The sequence below is a fragment of the Glandiceps talaboti genome, chromosome 1 (genome assembly GCF_964340395.1).
Source record: "Glandiceps talaboti chromosome 1, keGlaTala1.1, whole genome shotgun sequence".
Taxonomy (NCBI): domain Eukaryota; kingdom Metazoa; phylum Hemichordata; class Enteropneusta; family Spengelidae; genus Glandiceps; species Glandiceps talaboti.
Genome location: NC_135549.1, coordinates 27223800 through 27242744, shown reverse-complemented (window position 1 = coordinate 27242744; position 18945 = coordinate 27223800). Strand labels below are relative to the sequence as shown.

The 18945-nt window shown below is 36.7% G+C and overlaps 2 protein-coding genes across 3 annotated transcripts; one reads left to right on the top strand and one right to left on the bottom strand.

The window, feature by feature from the left end:
• The first annotated feature begins 1291 nt into the window (after positions 1-1291).
• Positions 1292-7231, top strand: LOC144441073 (SH3 domain-binding glutamic acid-rich protein homolog). 2 transcript variants are annotated; one of them, XM_078130610.1, is made up of 4 exons: positions 1292-1338; positions 3110-3230; positions 4175-4339; positions 7028-7231. In XM_078130610.1, exons 2-4 carry the CDS (start codon positions 3186-3188, stop codon positions 7088-7090), a joined length of 273 nt encoding a protein of 90 aa, XP_077986736.1. In that variant the 5' UTR covers positions 1292-1338; positions 3110-3185; the 3' UTR covers positions 7091-7231. The 2 variants fall into 2 exon arrangements, with proteins under 2 accessions (XP_077986736.1, XP_077986728.1); XM_078130602.1 differs by lacking the exon at positions 1292-1338 and adding an exon at positions 2514-2685.
• Positions 7232-8924: 1693 nt separating this feature from the next.
• On the bottom strand, positions 8925-15376 carry LOC144442841 (D-beta-hydroxybutyrate dehydrogenase, mitochondrial-like). The gene is made up of 5 exons (XM_078132226.1): positions 15067-15376; positions 12095-12229; positions 11707-11859; positions 10465-10598; positions 8925-9311 (listed from the first exon to the last, which is right to left on the bottom strand). Exons 1-5 carry the CDS (start codon positions 15374-15376, stop codon positions 8925-8927), a joined length of 1119 nt encoding a protein of 372 aa, XP_077988352.1.
• Positions 15377-18945: the final 3569 nt, after the last annotated feature.

Sequence of the window (18945 nt, the reverse complement as noted above, 5' to 3'; positions counted from 1 at the left end):
ATTTACTTCTATTTCCATCGTTTTGTGTCGTTTGTTTTTGTTCCGAGTGATCGCCGCCAAAACGATGGAAATAGAGGTAAATAAAGCATTTAGCCGCATTCACCACATCAGATTTTAATCAGATTGGTAGTCTTAGCCAGATGTACCACCATTTAAAAAATCATTTTATAGTTCTAACTTCTATTTAGAGAATTTTTCAAGTTGAACTATTGACCCCCTCGCCCCTTAAGTTTGACCATGAAAATACAATCGATCAAATTCAGATTTAATATTTAGTAGTGCCTTTTCTTTAGAAATTTTACGATCGATCAAATTCAGATTTAATATTTAGTAGTGCCTTTTCTTTAGAAATTTTATTTCGTACGATTCAAGAATTTATACAAATTTCTTTTCTTGGCCCTTCTCTAAAGCATAGTGAAATATTTGAAAAGCGGCAATGGAGAGGGCACTGATTGTATTTTTTCATCAATCATCAACCGAATATGCATTTCTAAAAATTGTAAAATGGTTTCTTCGATTGTGTCCGTACATTGTTTCATGACAAGTTTAAATCTTGTCCGTCCATGTTGAGAGCGAGATCAATAGCTCAATATAGGATAAAATTTAAAAAACTAAATTATTTTATAGTTAGACCCAGACTAGACGTGCAGACCTCACCCCTCCCCCAACTAAATTGGCCAAAATTTTCAAACAGTACAATCAATTTCAAATCGATAGATTGTATTGTTATGACTAGTGTGAGTATGATTATAACGCCATTACATTCAACTTTAAAATAGGTGGGGTAGGTAGATTTTTTTTTCATGTGCGAGTGTCTAGTTCAGGTTTTCCAAATGATCTCTGTGTTGTTTATTTCTTCCTATCAAAAGTACAGCCATTACAGATTGGAAGAATAGTATTATATTGTCTTTTTAAGTTGATATCCGTTTCCACACTCACTATTTCTTGCAAGACTTCACGATTTTATTATTATTTTTCTCAAATACGTAAAAAAAAGTTTAGGGTCGGAACCAAAGAACTTTTTTTATTTGGCCTAATGTAGTGAGTAAAAACTAGTTCTTTTGCTGATACTTTAACTTAACTTAACTTTTTTTAGTGCCATGCACTTAACTAATACTACAGAGAAAACACTTCTGGCTTCTATTTCTCAATATTTGATGACATTTTAGCATGACGGGGGTACAGACATCCATAGTAGAGAGTTTCGGCTGCACGTTCAACGTATACGCGCACGTGTGACGTAGGAGATTTTGTGCTACTACGTCGCAATTTTGACCTACTTCTCTGCGTACTGACAAGTTTCGCGGGCGTTTCGAAGGTGGCGACGGCTGTTTACACGTAAGTAAACAACGTGAAATTTCTTTTAAATTTTTTGTAAAATCATCCATAATATGATAAAAAATGTTGATGCTTTTAGCAAGGTTGACCCTTCACAACATAATACACCTCAGTAATTTTGTTTTTCTTGATAAAAATATTTAAAATGCAGCCTTGAATCTGTGGCTGATTTTGCACAGAAATCACGATGTATGATGATGACTGTCGCTGCAATCGTCCAAGATACTATTACTATACTACAGGGTGATTTTATTGTGAACATACGAGATTATTCAAGTAAATATATCTGCTTAATTATTTGTCTTGTCATAATGTCTAGCCATACGGTTATTGTCATTGAGCTATTTATGTCATATAACCAAAACATTAATGTAATATTTAGACTAACCATGTACGTAAACGGCTAGCCGAAGCAAAATTAGGTCACACCTGGTACGCGAACGTGAACGTGGGTGAGTTGCGCGTTCGCGTACACGTTGAACGTGTAGCCGAAAATCTAAAGACTAAAATCGATTTTGTAGGCGGACTCAGATTTAGTATTTTAGGCGTAAAAAATATTGTGTGGTTTGGTGGATTTTTTATTTTTTTTTAAATTATTTTTTTCATATGTGAGTACCTAGCTCAGTCAGTTATGTTTTCCGTTGTTTTCCATATGGTCTGACTCTCTGTGTTATTGGTTTCGTGTCATCACTGGTGTTAGTCCTGCTTACATGACGGTGTACGAGTCTGTATTACTGACTTGACTCTAAGGGGGAGGGACAATTGTCAGAATCGAGTCCCGAATTCCTCCGTATGCAAGCAGGCTTACACTGGTGTCTACAGCCATTACAGATTGCCATTACACTTTTGTATTGTCTTTTTTAAGTTGATTTCATTTTCCACATCCACTATTTCTTGCGAGACCACACGATTTTAGCGGTTTTATTATTTTTTCTCGAATACGTAAAAAAGAAGTTTAGTGTCGACGTGAAAAACTAGGTGGGGTCGGGTAACCGGAACCAAACAACTTTTTTTTTATTAGGCCTTATACTAGTGCCTTTACTTTAGAAATTCTATTTCGTACGATTCTAAGTAATTGGTAAATAGCACCATCAACGTTTGAAATATGCTCTCCAATCAGCAATCGCTTGGGACAAAAGTGGCCTTGAAGAATTTAAAGTCCCCGGATCAGCTAGCTGTCCCCGGGTCATTTTCTGCCACGACGAGAAAATACGGTGAACATAACAACACTCACGCATGCTTAAAATTCGAACAAGTCGCGGCTATTTTTGACAACTTTGCGTTTTGTTCGTGTAATTCGGAGCCACCACAGCACAGTTCACGCATCTGAGAAGTTTATAGAAGTTGGTGAGTATTACCGGTTACCTTAAGGTCCTAGACAGGACGTAGGTAAAATAAATGACTTGAAAGACGTTGTCTTTACCAATAGGAACGTGTACATTACTACATAGTGTATAACTTATATAGGACACGGTCATTTTTTTATGGTTATTTCTCGTAATCGTATAAATCAGACATATTGTGATTCAGTATCTTGTAACAATGATGCAGAGACATTCAATTTTTATCTTTGATGATGATCCATTGACATTCTAATTGCGTGTGTGTTGTTCTCGTTTTTTTCTCGCCGTATTAGAGAATGACCCTGGGACATCTGACCCGGGGACTTTCTTCAGGGCCACATTTTTTAGTGCCGAGCACGTACACTCATTGCACTGTCGAAGTGTTATATAACTTATCACCTGTTGAATATCTCTGTTCTTGATGTCAGATCGACTTTGTTGAGCTGAGTGCACACATTCTTTGCTAGCCAGTCGTCATTTTATAGAGGCAGTTCATTTTTCAAGATGGTTGTGAAAGTTTATTATTCCAGCGTTTCAAGCTCTCTTGAGGTAAGAGTTGAGGTCGTGTGATGCCAGGTGTCAACATGTCTTAGTAAAACCGGGTACCGTTGTTGGTACTTTTGGTATTTATATAGCATCACAGACAACTAACAAGGTCTGTGGTAGCATGCACACGAAGACATTTAGTAATACTTTTCTGAGAGAGGGAGAGGGCAATATTTTATGTGAATGCAAGGAAAATGAAAACTTCAAACCTGAACAGGTACGGGGGTATCCCATGGACACAAGTTCAATTCCATGGCGTACTAGTACTCGTACCATGCTAATTCATAGTGCTGTACTCAAACTCTGTTTTATTGCCCCCTCCCCTTGTGAAGTGCTTCATTTATCTCAGTCAATGGTTTCTAGCCTAATTAGTCACTAGTATATCGTTTTTACAAAATCTTATAGTTAAGGGAGACATTTTTGTAACATAAACTTCAAGTCACAGCCTTTTTGCATTTCGCAAGAACATGCAAGGATATTGTCATTATTGAGGTGAAAATACACAGCTTCATGTAATGATAATAATCTTATTTTTTTATATTAAATTTTTTTTTTGAAAATTAAAAAATAAGATAATCTTAAACTAGCTGTAGTCATATAGATGAATCATGTAATATAGAGATGAATTATAATTTCATTAAAAAAATGCATTTTCTTGTACAAATATTCATGGTATGGTGAGGTGTGTAGTAGAATTTTTTTAATCACTTCTACATGTAACACGTTAGACAAATATTTGAAATGTACATGTAGAGAGTGCAGCGCACTTTGTCTAATCTAGAGAGAACAAAAGGGAATGCAATATTGCTATTGTTCACAACATATGTATTGAGTTGAAAGGATGATGCATACAATTAATTCAAAGGGGAACAAAGGAGTCTGGCACTGGTTTTAATACAATAACATGTAAATTTCTTTGTATGTTTACATTGTTTTGGTTTTCACAGATCAAGAAAGCACAGCAGAAAATATTTATGGTCCTAGAGGGTAAAAAAATAGCTTTTGAAAGAGTTGACATATCTGCAGATGATGAAGCTAAGAAGTTCATGTTAGAGAAAACCACGGAGCATGCACTGCCACCCCAGATATTCAATGATGATCAGTATTGTGGTGTAAGTAAACCGTTTTGCAAGGGCTTTCTGTAACTTTTTACAATTATCTACTATTGTTCCTGTTAAGCGCCATAGAACATTACATCATATTGGATTTTGGCGCTATACAAATTCTTTTGATTGATCTTTATTATGTCTTTTTGGTAAATGTATTTTAATGTATTTTACCAAAAAAAGACAATAAAATCAATCAAAAGAATTTATATCGCAAGAGAAATTAACAGTAGTGAGTATTTCAAAACTTTCCAAATCATTATTTTGCTTTTTATGGACCAGTCAGTTTCTTCAGCCCGGGGGGGGGGGGGGGGGGGAGGGGAAGTTGAATTCTTAAATTGGGCCGACAAAAAGTCACTGACCCCACCCCTATCTGTAAAACAAAAAACAGGCTGACCCCCTATCACTTAATTCTAAAACATGAACCCCCCCCCCCCATATATATATATATATATATGATATTCACATGACAGGTATTTTATGATCGTGACTAAGTGTGGACTGCTGGACTCTCTTGCATCTACTTTATAAGATCCCGGGTTAGCACTATCATAATTATAATTATTGACTACACAGGGTAAATATATTCCAAAAGGAGTTTAACAGCATCTTGATAGTGAAAGGTATGGGAAAACTTTGAGCAGGGAATATGTATATCTCTTATGGGGGGGGGGGGGGGTCCTAGGGGGTCTCCCCTAGAAGCCCTGGAGGTTTTTTACTCTGAAAAGTCAATTTTGAGACTATTCAGGCCCTTTCAGACAATAATTACCAAGCTTTACAAGACAGCACCAACATGTAAAAAGAAAAAATATTTTTGAAATATTAAGTTTGATAGCATCTTGACAGTAAGAGGTAGGGGGAAGAGCTTGAGACTGGGATGTGTACACTTCATGTAGTGGGGGGGGGGTTCCTAGGGACTACTCAGACCCTTTCAGACAATAATTTCCAAGCTTTACAAGACAGCACCAACATGTAAAAAGCAACTACACATGGTTGAAATACTTTTGAAATATACTTTGATAGTATCTTGACAGTAAGAGGGGAAGAGCTTGAGACTGGGGTATGTCCACCTCATGTGGGGGGTCCAAGGGGGTCTCCCTCTAGAAGTCCTGGAGGATTTTTACTCTTCAAGCCAATTTTTAGGCTATTCAGACCCTTTCAAGCAATAACTCAATGCATGCTTTACAAGACAGCACCATCAAGTATCAGAAACTATTCTTTATAACTTACATATAGGGTTGAAATATGTTCTTAAACATGGCATCATTATAGACATGTAGTAAAGGTCAGCACATCTACTGGTAGTATCATTGGTAGGGTAGATTTGGAGTTTAAGGCAATTTTAGACTACCTTGGCAAACATTTCACATCTATAAAAGACTCATCTCAAATTAGAATTAGGTGAAAATATTTAAATCCTTGGGGGTTTTCCCCCTGGTAGATCTGCAGTTATTTGCTTCTATTAAGGCAATGTTTAGGTTATTCATAGCCTTTGAGGTAATATTTCCAAGCTTCGAATAGCTAATGTAAATGTAAGTTTTAAATGAGTTTCCCATGTCACATAAAAATGGCCCCATAACATTGGTATAGTGGCATTATTATTGCATGTATAGTATTTCACTGGTATGTTAGAGAACTTTAGGTGGTCATATCTTGTGTATAATAGAAACTGGAATCTGATGAGATGTGGTGATTTGTAGTGTCAATAACATGTAGTGTCCAAAATAGAAAGTGTATTGTCCCTTCTGACAAGTCCATAGTGATGAGTAGGGAACATTTTAGATTAACTTCTTTTATAAACTATCTATGAAGATAACAATTACGAAACCTTCAAGTTCACTTTTACCCCAAAGTGCAATATAAGTGAAGCACTGATTGTGAAACAGCCAAGCATTTACATGACATGTTCTGTAAATAGTGTGGTTGCTAGGTAATACATGTATATGTATATTTATAGTTATGCTCGAACTAATAAGTAATATTAAAGAATTCATGTAAGAAACAGGGAGAAGAACAAATATTTACATGTACCACATTTCAGACAAGGCTATATGCCATTGTAGAAAAAGGATTTTTTTCTCTAATCACAATCCAAAACACAATGACCCCCCCCCCCATCCACCATTTTGAAGACAGCATGACCCCCCCCCCCCCCCAATTTCAAAAAAAAAGGGTGACCCCTCCAGGCCGAAGAAACTGACCGGTCCCTTAGCTTCATAGCTGTATGAAACCTTAATGCAAATTCATTCTTGATATAATAATAAGGAATACTACTTAATTATATCCAGCATTTGTGCATAATCCACATACCCAGTCAATTAATAGCTGGACACAGTCTTACAAGCTATTTTCAATACTAATAAACACCAGTACTTCAAAGCAATTTTACCATGTAAAAATATGTTGAGTAAACTATGCACAAAAAAGAAACAACACTGTTATTCATCTGGAAATGGTACTTGATGTCTAGCCCAGTATTTAAGTATTTGTAACCCCTGTGTGTAGCATTTGTTTTCCTCGATGTGCGATTATATTCAATGAGTTTTGATTGACCCATTAGTTTGGGTTAGACACTTGAGATATAATTGTTTTAAGTCTGAATGTAATGGAACTACTTGAGGGTTACTGACAATGTGCTTAAAATATAGTCCTTAAAACAACTCTTGAAGTTCTTAAAATTTGTTTTCTTTGCAGGACTTTGAGAGTTTTGATGAGAGTGTAGAAATGGAAACGCTTGACTCTTTCCTGAAGCTCTAGTATCGGTGACAGTGCAGCTTTTCAGTAACAATATAAACATATTCAGGGGGGGGGGGGGATTTTTACACACATTTGATTTGTTTGTGTGTGTGATATCCTGTGTAACAAAATTTCTATAGAATGAAATTTTGATTGTTATGTTGAGCAGAAATAAATGTTATGATTTGATAAACTTTGAAGTATTCATATCCAAATATAAGTTTAATTTCACATGCCCTGAACCGCAATTGTCGATATAACTGCTTTTGAGTGTGGATTAACACAGTAAGGCAACCGAATTTGTATCGTTATCTAGACTATGTATACCAATACATGGTTGTATTTAATTTCCTCACAAAGCAGGTAGATCCTACAACCCTCTTCATGTTTCCCAGCATGCAAGTCAGCCCTACTAACCTCACTTTGACAAGCAACATAAGTATTGATCACCGCTAAACCCACTCAATGACTAACATTATTAACACATTATTTAATTAATGTCCTGCCCATAAACATGAAGGCATCAGATTCCAATCAATTGTCTTCCTGCTGGCAATCTCGAAGGAGCTAATAGCTAAGGTCTTTAATCCAACAAACGGCTTTTCACTACACTTAACTATCCTCATCAACTGTAGACCAAACACCACTTGTGTGCCTTCCTGTGTCTTTAGGGTTAATACCATTTCTCTCAGCATGACCAAAACACTGTGTACCTCCCCTTGCACTGACGTGCTTTCCAGAATTTTGCTTTAGGAATATGCATCATGAACCCTGTACATGCCTTGCAGACTTGGGGTTTGACAGGTATTGTGTTGTCAAAGCTGCTGCTATAGGTAGAGACACTCTAAGGTTCTTTCCCTATGTTTGACATAGGCTAGATCTTTCACACCAGCATTCCAATGGGTCCACAGCACATAAAGATAAATTACTTTCAGTAGGGACTCTTTGCTATGTGCTGAATCAGTCATCAAGCACAGCAATGTAGTAGACACCTGATTTTGTATGTTAGATGTTGAATCTTTCAGTCCTGGTAAGTGAAAAAAAAGGGGGGGGGTGTCTCTCTCTAGGAACTTGCACTCTTTATACTGGCACGTGTATAATTAAAGTATTGAAAGTTCACATTGTTCTCTTAATGTCACCTGGAACTGTTGAAATGACAATGATACCATATTCCCAGTCACCCCCACCCATTGTGAAGGTGTGCCACATTGGGACACAGACTGACTGCCATTGATGTGATTTTCTACGTGGAATTGATTTTTAACGGTTTTTTTTTTTAGTTTGTTTTATTGCATAAAAAGGAAAACAAAAAGTACAAACAAAACAGATACAATCACCTACATGTCAAAATGAGTGGGGGGGGGGGGGGCATTTATCAATATGTATACCGAATATATTCCTAGAGGATGCCATTTCTTTTTTCTACTTTAAGTATAAATTACATTACTGTAAGACTTGAAACCAGCAATATGTGGAAAATTATTTGAATATTTGCATCTAAAAATGAAATTGAAAAAAAATGTGTCATCAAGAATACAATTGATAGGTAAATTAATATGTATTTAAACTAAACTAATCCTTGACTTAATTTAATTTTTTATCCAAAATTAAGCAACAAATCTACAATCCCCGAATAAATGATATCGATAATAGTCGCCTTCAGTGTCTTGTTATCTTTGGTGTATTCCCTTACTCACCAAACTACCGGGGTAATGACATCCTACAAAACCAAACAAAGTTGTAATGTGGGCTTGTGACATCTATTTTTTGCCTCACTATAAACATCTTTAACAATGCATCTCCCACGTAGTACCCTTGTTTTACAGTGCTCTTCTACCATCATTTTAGCAATAATTTATTTTATTAGAGCAGCTGGTTTAGCGTACAAGTTGGCGAATTGTTGAATAAACATTCGGTCCATGATAAAACTTGGTAGGAAGCGAAACATGTATGCCAGCATCCAGATTTTGAAAAATCCACCAACCAGATATCTGTGTTTTGGATCCAGTGACCAGACAGCATGTACCATTGCATCGACAACAGGTGTAGCATCATCACAAGAACCATTGAGGGCGCCCTTCCGAAACTGCATATGACTATCAAAATATTCTCTTCCATATTGTCTTTTGACAGTGTCATCTAGACTATCCCATAATTGATAGCGTGACTTCTCAAACTCTTCCCATTTGTTGGGCCCAATACTGGTAGCCTTGGCGTACGGACCAGGTTGAACAATACAAACCTGTCAAAATAAGATTTCTAAAATCAATTAGAAGTTAATCAAAGATGAAAAATAAAAATAGCTCTACTGGCATTGCGCACAACTGATGTCAAATCCATGTTGTTATGGTAAGAGAATGATGCTTTCAGTGTGTAGATCTGCTAAGTAGTTTGAGAGTTTGATTTGACCAGAGTGATTATACACCTTATGGTTGGCCCACAGTGGACTTTGTGCTAATTTCAATTAAAAACGCATATTATCTTCCAGATGAGAAGTTACATAGATGTGGTTCCCCTACGTTTATTACAAAAAAATAGCATGCAGAACAGTATAACGTATACCTGTATACAATACTAGTACATCGCGTGCCTCATTATATTGTATTTTAACTTTTACCTTGAATCTATTAAAATGATGACCCAGTGGCAGATTAACATTTCTCCACCAGTGTCGCAATTGAATTGTACATATATACCCTGAGTATATTGATATGTTGACATGGTATTTGACATGTGAGGATAACATGTTATCATTTCGCCGGCAATCGAACTTGGGATGCTTCAAGTTTGTGCAGTGGGTGATAACTAACTACACCTGCCTCGCGCGCGCGCACACACACACACACACACACACACACGTGCACGCACATAAACAGACAGATAGACGAATAGACAGACAAAAGCATACATCACATTACCTTACCCTACGGACGGTAAAAACACACAAACAATTACTTCTCAAACTCTATTTGCGTTTTTATTCTGTCATTTCTGTAAACATGCGATAATAAGTAAGTTGTAAATTATACTGTAGACAATACACAAACATCAACATCATTATTTACCCGGGATTTCTATGTTTACTGTGGTAATACCGGTCGAAGAGGATTGATCCTGGTGTTGACTATTGCCAAAACAGGTGTATGGACGACTTCCAACCTCCTGGTTGATACCATGGGTGTGTACGCTATCACCTTGGTTCTGTCTGATGTACTAATATACTATACATGTTATGAGACGCAGCCTGTCTACTCGTTGGATGTGTGACAGTGCTATATGCTATACTCGTTCTGCTGCGGAGTCGCTTATCCTGGAAGTAGACCTGCTGTATGAGTCATATTTATTGGTGACAATAATAAACTGATACGGTAAGATTGTAAAATGGGGTAACTTACGTTAACTCCCCATTGTTTCATCTCATAACGCAGTGTATCTGAGAAACATTCAACAGCATATTTTGTCATGCAGTATTCGCCGTTAGATGGCGTAGTCCGTATACCAGCTGTGCTGCTTATGTTGACAATACGACCTATTGGAATGAAATAAAAACCAAAATAACAAATGTATGGCCAAATAATATTGGACATTTCAGTATATATATATATATCCCTCAATCTGATTACAATCCGATGTAGATGTCGGCTAATCGTTCTTTTGTTATTTTGCCTTGGTATTTTTGCTTGAATTGACCTTCTTGGTAAGCTTACATGTTTACGCATACGTTTTCGTGTTGATGGCCGCCTCCTCTACGAAACATAAGCGTGTATCACGAAAGTCAATTCAAGAAAAAATACCGAGGTAAAATAACAATGAACGATTAGCCGACATCTATATCGGATATTAATCAGATTGATTTTAATCATAATTCGTAAGGGTTGACTTTAAGACACCAGATTTGGTCTGGTCTGTATTGATACCTGGAGATTTTCAGACATTGAGTTTGAAATTTAATTTCGATTTTACCCAAAAATTCTCGAAAATGCTCAGAGCTTTCAATGTCCTTGTTATATTGTTTACGGTGAACATATATTTCATCCAACGTGTAAACAAAAAGGTAGCTTGACAAGCACCGCACAGACTTACTACTAGATACGACTCGGGACATCTCCTTGGTCCAGATTATAATCAGATCTTCTCACATTTCATGAAAGTTTGTTTTGGGGACTACTTATATTGATTTTATGATTTCCTATGGAAAGTCAACTGTTGATATGCCATTAGAAGTTGGGCACATTTTTAAACCGACAATTTACAACAATTTTAATTTTTTTTTTTGCTTCCACGAATTCCTTGTTGTAAACGACTACCCTCTATACCACATGTAACGCTACCTCCCGTACGATTGTTTGGCCCACGTTTCGGTCACCTCTGCTTGGTCAAGCACTCTTCATGAATAATTTATTTTCCGCGCCAAAGTAGTTCATGTACTTGTTAGTGGGTTGATATTCTCTGGTTTGCACGAATACCATGAACTTTAAAACTGTAATTTTTAAGGAAAAGCATTTAATATCAAATATATCTCTGGTACAAATTCCATGCGTTAAAAACATTTTAGGGACAGTTTATATCTCTTTGCCAGATGGTTTGTTGCAGTGTTTTATGTTGTATATCAATACATTCAACCGTACTCATCGTACCTTGGTTTCTCCGTATGTGTTGTAGACATGCCTTGGTTACACGTACCGTACCATACACATTTACCTCAGCTAACTTTTTGAATCTTTCTATCGGTGCAAACTCAATGTCGGCAGATGCCCAGATACCTGCATTGTTGACAACGGCCCATAGATCTGCAGAATGAAATAAAAAGTTATGAAATGTTTTGATATACTTTATATTGACACTGTAAACAGAAGCAAGCTTTGGCAAGGCAGGTAGATGACATACATGTGTAAATAGATAGAGAGCAGGGGTGAGCTAGACATACTCTTAAAGACAACATGCAAGCAGACAGACAGACAGACAGACAGACAGACAGACAGACAGACAGACAGTCAGACTTGTACGAAACGAAAATCCACCAACCATGATTTCTTTTAACCAAAGTTTCATCAACGAGATTCATTGCCTTGGCAACAGATTCATCAGATGTAACATCAAGGGGTACGATGACAACACGATTGGAACACTCAGTTGTCAGTGTTTGAGCACCTTCCCCATCTGAAAGAAACAGTATAGAGTCCATTACTTATCACATGAAGAGTTACTTTATAAAAGATTGGGTTGCTAAAGGGGAACACCACTCCAGGAACTTAGCAGACATGAACGTTGCACATCACATACTCATGACTCCTAAGTGCTTATTTCCTTCAGATAAATAGTGTGTTAGGAACCCATGATGCAACGGTGCACCACTTAAAGAATAAGGAGCCGAAAAAGAGTTTCAATTTGGTGTTTCTTGACAATCTAGCGAAATCTAAGTGATGTGAAATCATGGAATGACCCTCCAAAAGTGGCGTTCCTCTATACACTTTTATAAGGTCTGCTGGTCTGGAATCACACATTTATAAATTGAATGAGTTCCTAAATCCAACCATATTGTATTTTGTGGCACAGTGTAGAACACTGATTATTATTATTATACAACCAAAAAACGTTCTTTCCTTACTCTGGAATCATACTGTGTATTAATTCCACACCCAGTCTGGTTCTTATGTCTTTACAAATCAGGATTATGTTAAGGGGCTCTAACAGTTTCTGACTGTGATTCCCTAGGTTGTTACAAGTACATATACTTTTTGTACAGTAAATCCAATGTACTACATTGTTGTCACTATGTACATGTACGTAAACTGTCAAACAATATATCTTATGGTCTAGAATCCGGGCTTGAATCCGCCATCAGTGTTAAAGTGGCCATATGAATGAGGATTGAGTATTTCTTTTGGATTTTTAATTTATATAAAAAAAATTTATCATGGCTTCCTACTTGAAAAAAATCAATGTGAAAGAACATGTACCAAGTCCTTGTTTGTAACTCAGTAATTGCAAATGATTAATAAATGTGTAAAATCTTTGTTATTGTATGTACAATCAAACATTTTACACATTATTTTAGGTTTTTTTTTTCTTCAATGTATTGAGTTTCAAACACAGACGTTGTCAATGTTGTTTCATGTTGATTTTCTAAGTAGGAAGCCATGATAAAAATTGTAAAAATCCAAAATACTCAATCCTCATCCATACTGCCATTTAATGGCCTGGCCTAAATGTGAGCTAGTGGAAATGGCCTACATTTTGCTAAATGTGAACGTGGTAGATATTTTGAATAGCCATTCAGAAATTATCTGCAATTGAGTTAAATCCTTTCTGTACAGGTGTTTATTTATTTAGGAATCATGTCATTAATGAACTTTTATATGGTTAGATATTTGGATTTTAGAACACCACTTTTATTTAAAGACAAGTATGTATGTATGTATGTATGTATGTATGTATGTATGTATGTATGTATGTATGTATGTATGTATGTATGTATGTATGTATGTATGTATGTATGTATGTATGTATGTATGTATGTAATGTATGTATGTATGTATGTATGTATGTATGTATGTATGTATGTATGTATGTATGTATGTATGCATGCATGCATGCATGCATGCATGCATGCATGCATGCATGCATGTATGTATGTATGTATGTATGTATGTATGTATGTATGTATGTATGCATGCATATCGTATGTGAATGCAGTCCACCGAGTCCACAAGCGTTGACTCAGTACAAGTTAACATTAATTGACATTGGTGAAGCAATATACATTTAGATGTTACAGTAGTTGATTCGTACCTCGTATGTATGTATGTATGTATGTATGTATGTATGTATGTATGTATGTATGTATGTATGTATGTATGTACGTACGTACGTACGTACGTACGTACGTATATGTGTGTGTATGCATGTATGTATATATGTATGTATGTATGTATGTATGTATGTATGTATGTATGTATGTATGCCTGCCTGCCTGCCTGTCTGTCTGTATGGTATTTTGAGTGAATAACAATTCAGTACAAAAACGGCATAAATCTCCGACTAGTTTCGCACCTCAGTGGGCTTTTTCTAGCAGTTTGATGCTCGGTATGTTATTCTGTACATATACACTCAGAAAGTTTCTGTCGTTGTGTACAAACGCGCGCAAGGCCGCCATAATCGACAAACCTTTTAGTCTACACGGTATGTTGATTTGTGTGGCGGGGGGGGGGGGGGTGCTCCGATGTTACATTCTACATGTTGCTTAGTCACAAAGTCAACCTTTCAACCAGTCACTATACAGCAAACAAATTATAAATATAAATTAATATGTATCAATAAATGTACCGTCTAAACTACAACCTGTTGTATGATTGGTTTATTGTCAAACTTACAACTGGTCCATGACTTGATGTATGTTGATATAGTAGGATATGATAAATAATTCATTCGATAACAGTGACGTTCATACTTGATATAAGGCAAACCACGGACTGTGACCTTTCATTGGTTTTCAACATCCCCGTGAAATTAATGATCTACTACGATATGACCTCAGACAAATTGTGGTCCGAAGTATGAATCAATTACTGTAACATCTAAATGTATATTGCTTCACTTCACCAATGTCAATTAATGTTAAATTGTACTGAGTCAGCGCTTGTGGACTCGGTGGACTGCATTCACATACGTGTATCAGTAGGTTCAAGCTCGTATACACACCACCGGCCGGGGATTGGGATTGGGGCAGATCACAACTTGATATCGATGCAGTGGTCTTTCCATGTCTCATTTCTGGAGAAATTCACTACCAAGTTAATTTACATGGCCCTGTGTTTATAACACGTTATATATAGGTTACTCCAGTTATTACTGGATGCCTATCAAACTTTTCTCTAAAGTCTTGCTCTACATCAAGTTTGATCTTTGGGCTGAGGTTGCCTTACCTTGCTCCTTTGGTGTTTATCAGATTATCGACAATTGTGAATAAGGTATATGGGATAGAGATGGTACGTTACCTGGGTTGAGACATGCAGCAAATACCGTAGAAAACATATATTCATCGAGTTTCTTGACCAGCAGGTGACCGAACCCACTATCACATCCCGTAATCAGCACCGCCTTCTTTACGGGACTCAACACTCCGTATCCCGCCAGGTTCCAACTCGGCAGTAGTCGAATAACTGTATACGTTGTAACTAATGCAGCTAAAGATGTGATTATTGTTGCCCATAGACCCTCTCCGATAAACGGTAAAACGTAGTAAAGAAATGCTGGCAAAATACAAGCCAACGAGAGAAAGAACACAGCTCTAGTGACACGAACCATTGTTGGGGCGTTCAAGTAAAAATGTTGACACCTGCTCTCCTTAACCCCGACACAAGGGTCAACTCAACTCGCATGATGATATGACATTGTAAAGACTGTGCATGTATAAAACGTTAAACTTTAAACTAATGGCTGTACAAAGCTATGAAAGTGCTTCTTAAAAGATCATGCATAGCCCAGAAACCTTCAGAGCGGCGTCTTGGGAAGACCACTAGGACCCGTTACCAGGAAAGTGGATGGAACACCCCCTCCCCCTTCAATCTATCGACCATCGGATGCACCGACACTTCAAAGAATGACATGACAGTTTTGAATGTGCTAATAAGCTTTGAACCCTTAATATATATAATATTGTCGAAATAGTCTCTCCCGCATATAACATGTGACAGTGTCATATCAAGACTATCCCATAATTGATAGCTGGACTTCTCAAACTCTTCCCATTTGTTGAGACCAATACTGTAGCCTTGGCGTAAGGACCAGGTTGAACAATACAAACTTGTCGAAGTATACTGTCTTCAAGAATTAAATAGTGTTTATTACGATATACAACAATGTCTCTCGGTAGAGAAGTTACATACTTTGTATTTGTGCTTCATAGAAGAATCGAAGGTGTTAATAAAAATCACATTGTTCGAGTACAAAGCAAAGACAGCTGTGTTTTCAATTATGTCTAAATGTATTACACAATATTACTCTTGGTCACAAATAATAAATTTCAAAACTACTTAGCAGATATGTGGTATATTTGTCTAATGTGTTCGCACTGATGCCTCAACGTGAGATTGAAAAGGCAATCTTTAAAATACAACTGACAAAGATTTACGAAATGTGCAATTTGAAAGGCCGTATATATATATTAGCCCGCCCTCAAACGGGACGAGTTGTCACTAGTCTGCAATATATTGACCAATCCTAGAGATCCTTTTATATCATCCATGTAGTCAGATTTTTTTTCAAACATGGCTGCCTCCGACACTGAAATTAACTGTGAAGTAGTGGAAATGTGCTTCGACATAATGACTTTGACACACCTTCAGAAACAAAATTAAAAAATGAAAAGAGGAATACTGAGTGTGAATTTCTTGATTTTCAGGATACAACACCCACTGGCACTATTTTTTTCATAATCACACTCATGTCACCAATATGGCGACATACCAATCATCTACAGACCAATTTTCTCTCTCAAATTTCTAAATTCCATTTATGCTAGTCCAGCTTCTTCGAATTGAAGATCAACACCTTCCATCTTTTTCTTGTATTCTTCATCTATTCTGTCACTTTCAGCCACTGTTAAGACATTCTTCCAGTCTCCAGCTACTCCTGTACGACAACACAAGTCACAAATAAATTTGAACATGAAGTGAATGTTATATATACACCTCTGAAATGAAAGATTGTGAACTGTGGACTTTACAATTGAGGCTTAAAGGCTCAGACCATCACTGATAGAGAGAGGTCTGAGTGAAGGGGGACTATCCTGACATTTATTGTTGTCATGTTCTTTTTATTTAAACGTTAAAAATATGTACCCGGCAACTAAGATGCCGTCTATAGCAACAGTAAAACAAGTCTTCATAGAAGACACAGCTGAAGTCCCGTTACCGAAACATTTTATGCATACCCCTCAAAAAATTACCTGAAATCTTCACAATTTTGAATTCAAAATGGCTGCCAAGGTTTGACCCTTTGTGTATAAAATGTTAATGATATTGATTGCCTTGTAATCAAGCTTAAGGTAATAAATATAAAATCATGATAACAATAGGTAATATTCCTATCTTTGTATTCTTATTTACCTTTTCGAAGAAAGCTGTTTGATTCTGATTTTCCGAAATCGGCTCCCCTGTTGTTTACAGTAGGGTTATTTTTCATGTTGTCAAATCGACAGAGTTCGGTTATCTCATCTAACTGTTCTGGCGTTATAGAGTTAGGAAGTAGAAATTCTGCTATTTTTGAAATGTGGCCTTTGAGATCCTGAAATGAAAAAAAAATGGATGAAAGACATAAATCATATTGTGTAAAAACTGGTTACATCATTGGGAGCGTTTGCAACTGTGCCCTCAACGACGAAGAACTTTCCAATGTAGCTTCAAAGAAAGCAACTTGCCTTCAAGGCATTGAATTCATAATATTTGTGAAGTCATAATACATATATGCATTTTAAAACGTAAAACGATCGGGTACAATACTTATTCAAAACTTTTAATGTTGATACCTTAGGAAATTTAATTATAAGTAGCTAGCTAAGATGCATTATTCCCCCAAAACTCATATGTCTGATACTTAGCAACTTATCAAAACGACGGTTAACTAATAATGTAATAAAGCAATATTACCCGGGTGATATCTTCATATCGCAGGAACATTACATTTTCTTGGTGACGGTGTTGTATCCAGCCTCGAGTGTGATCGAACCATGAACCAAACACAACTGAAATTTAGATCAAACATGTTCTAATGATTGACAGCACGTAGTATGCCACGTTCATCAACTGAACTCATCGATTTCTATATGATAAGTGTGTCATCAGAAAGAGTTGATAGATTTTTGTATTTAGTTCTGTTGACATAACGAATTTCAAAGTGGCCTGGAGTACTCGTGCAATGTTGAGAGACAAAATTGAATATTCCAACTCCTTGAAACTAGGAAGTTAACACTGTTGGCCAAAGTATATCATAGCAACACACGGCGTATGTAGGTTTTTGTCAGGTGGTGTATTCAATGACAATATCAAATGAATTTTATAATTACCCAAAAATATGAAAATATGAAAAAAAAAAAAAAAATAGCGCCAATGGCGTCTGAATGATTATGCAGTTGACATTTTTTACCCAAACCACATACCTGTGATGCGATCATTTTGCTTTGAACAATTTCCCAACTAGACACCAAAAGTAATCTCCCCACCAAATACCAAGGCAATCGGTCTGGCATTTTTTAGTTTAAGTCGTCCACACACACACACACACACACACACACACACACACACACACTTACGTACGTACGTACGTACACACACACACACACACACACACACAATGGCAGACAGACGGACATATACCACACCATGCGTATAGCTACTGAAACTTATCAGTTCAGTTGTACTAATAATAGTCATGTGTGCCCAACTACATCATGATGCCACAAAGGTTACATGCGTCCCATGGATTCTACAAGTAACAGATCTGATATTGGCATATAAATCAAAACTTTATCGACATACCATCTCCCCGAAGAAAACGATCCAGGAATTCAGGAAATGTTATGTTGGGATAATGCACCAAAGAGAAATGATAAAATGAAACAACAACATCTTTAGGATTCCTCACTACAAACAATATCTGTAAGAGATAAGTACTTCATTGTAATTACCTTTTCCTAAACTAACAACTCGTCAGTAGTAGTAGTAGTAGTAGTAGTAGTAGTAGTAGTAGTAGTAGTAGTAGTAGTCGTCGTCCAATCCCTCAGTTGACATTTTTCGACCCAAATCACATACCTGTGATGCGATTATTTTGCCTTGAACAATTTCCCAACTAGACACCAAAGGTGTTCTCCCCACCAA

What these genes read in the sequence shown, in the direction of transcription:
- LOC144441073 (XM_078130610.1), top strand. Translation starts at nt 3,186, where the DNA reads ATGGTTGTGAAAGTTTATTATTCCAGCGTTTCAAGCTCTCTTGAG. An exon ending in GCGTTTCAAGCTCTCTTGAG is followed by an intron (nt 3,231 to 4,174) that starts GTAAGAGTTGAG and finishes TGGTTTTCACAG; the next exon opens with ATCAAGAAAGCACAGCAGAA. An exon ending in ATGATGATCAGTATTGTGGT is followed by an intron (nt 4,340 to 7,027) that starts GTAAGTAAACCG and finishes TTTTCTTTGCAG; the next exon opens with GACTTTGAGAGTTTTGATGA.
- LOC144442841 (XM_078132226.1), bottom strand. Translation starts at nt 15,376, where the DNA reads ATGGTTCGTGTCACTAGAGCTGTGTTCTTTCTCTCGTTGGCTTGTATT. An exon ending in TGCTGCATGTCTCAACCCAG is followed by an intron (nt 12,230 to 15,066) that starts GTAACGTACCAT and finishes TGTTTCTTTCAG; the next exon opens with ATGGGGAAGGTGCTCAAACA. An exon ending in TGAAACAATGGGGAGTTAAC is followed by an intron (nt 9,312 to 10,464) that starts GTAAGTTACCCC and finishes TTATTTTGACAG; the next exon opens with GTTTGTATTGTTCAACCTGG.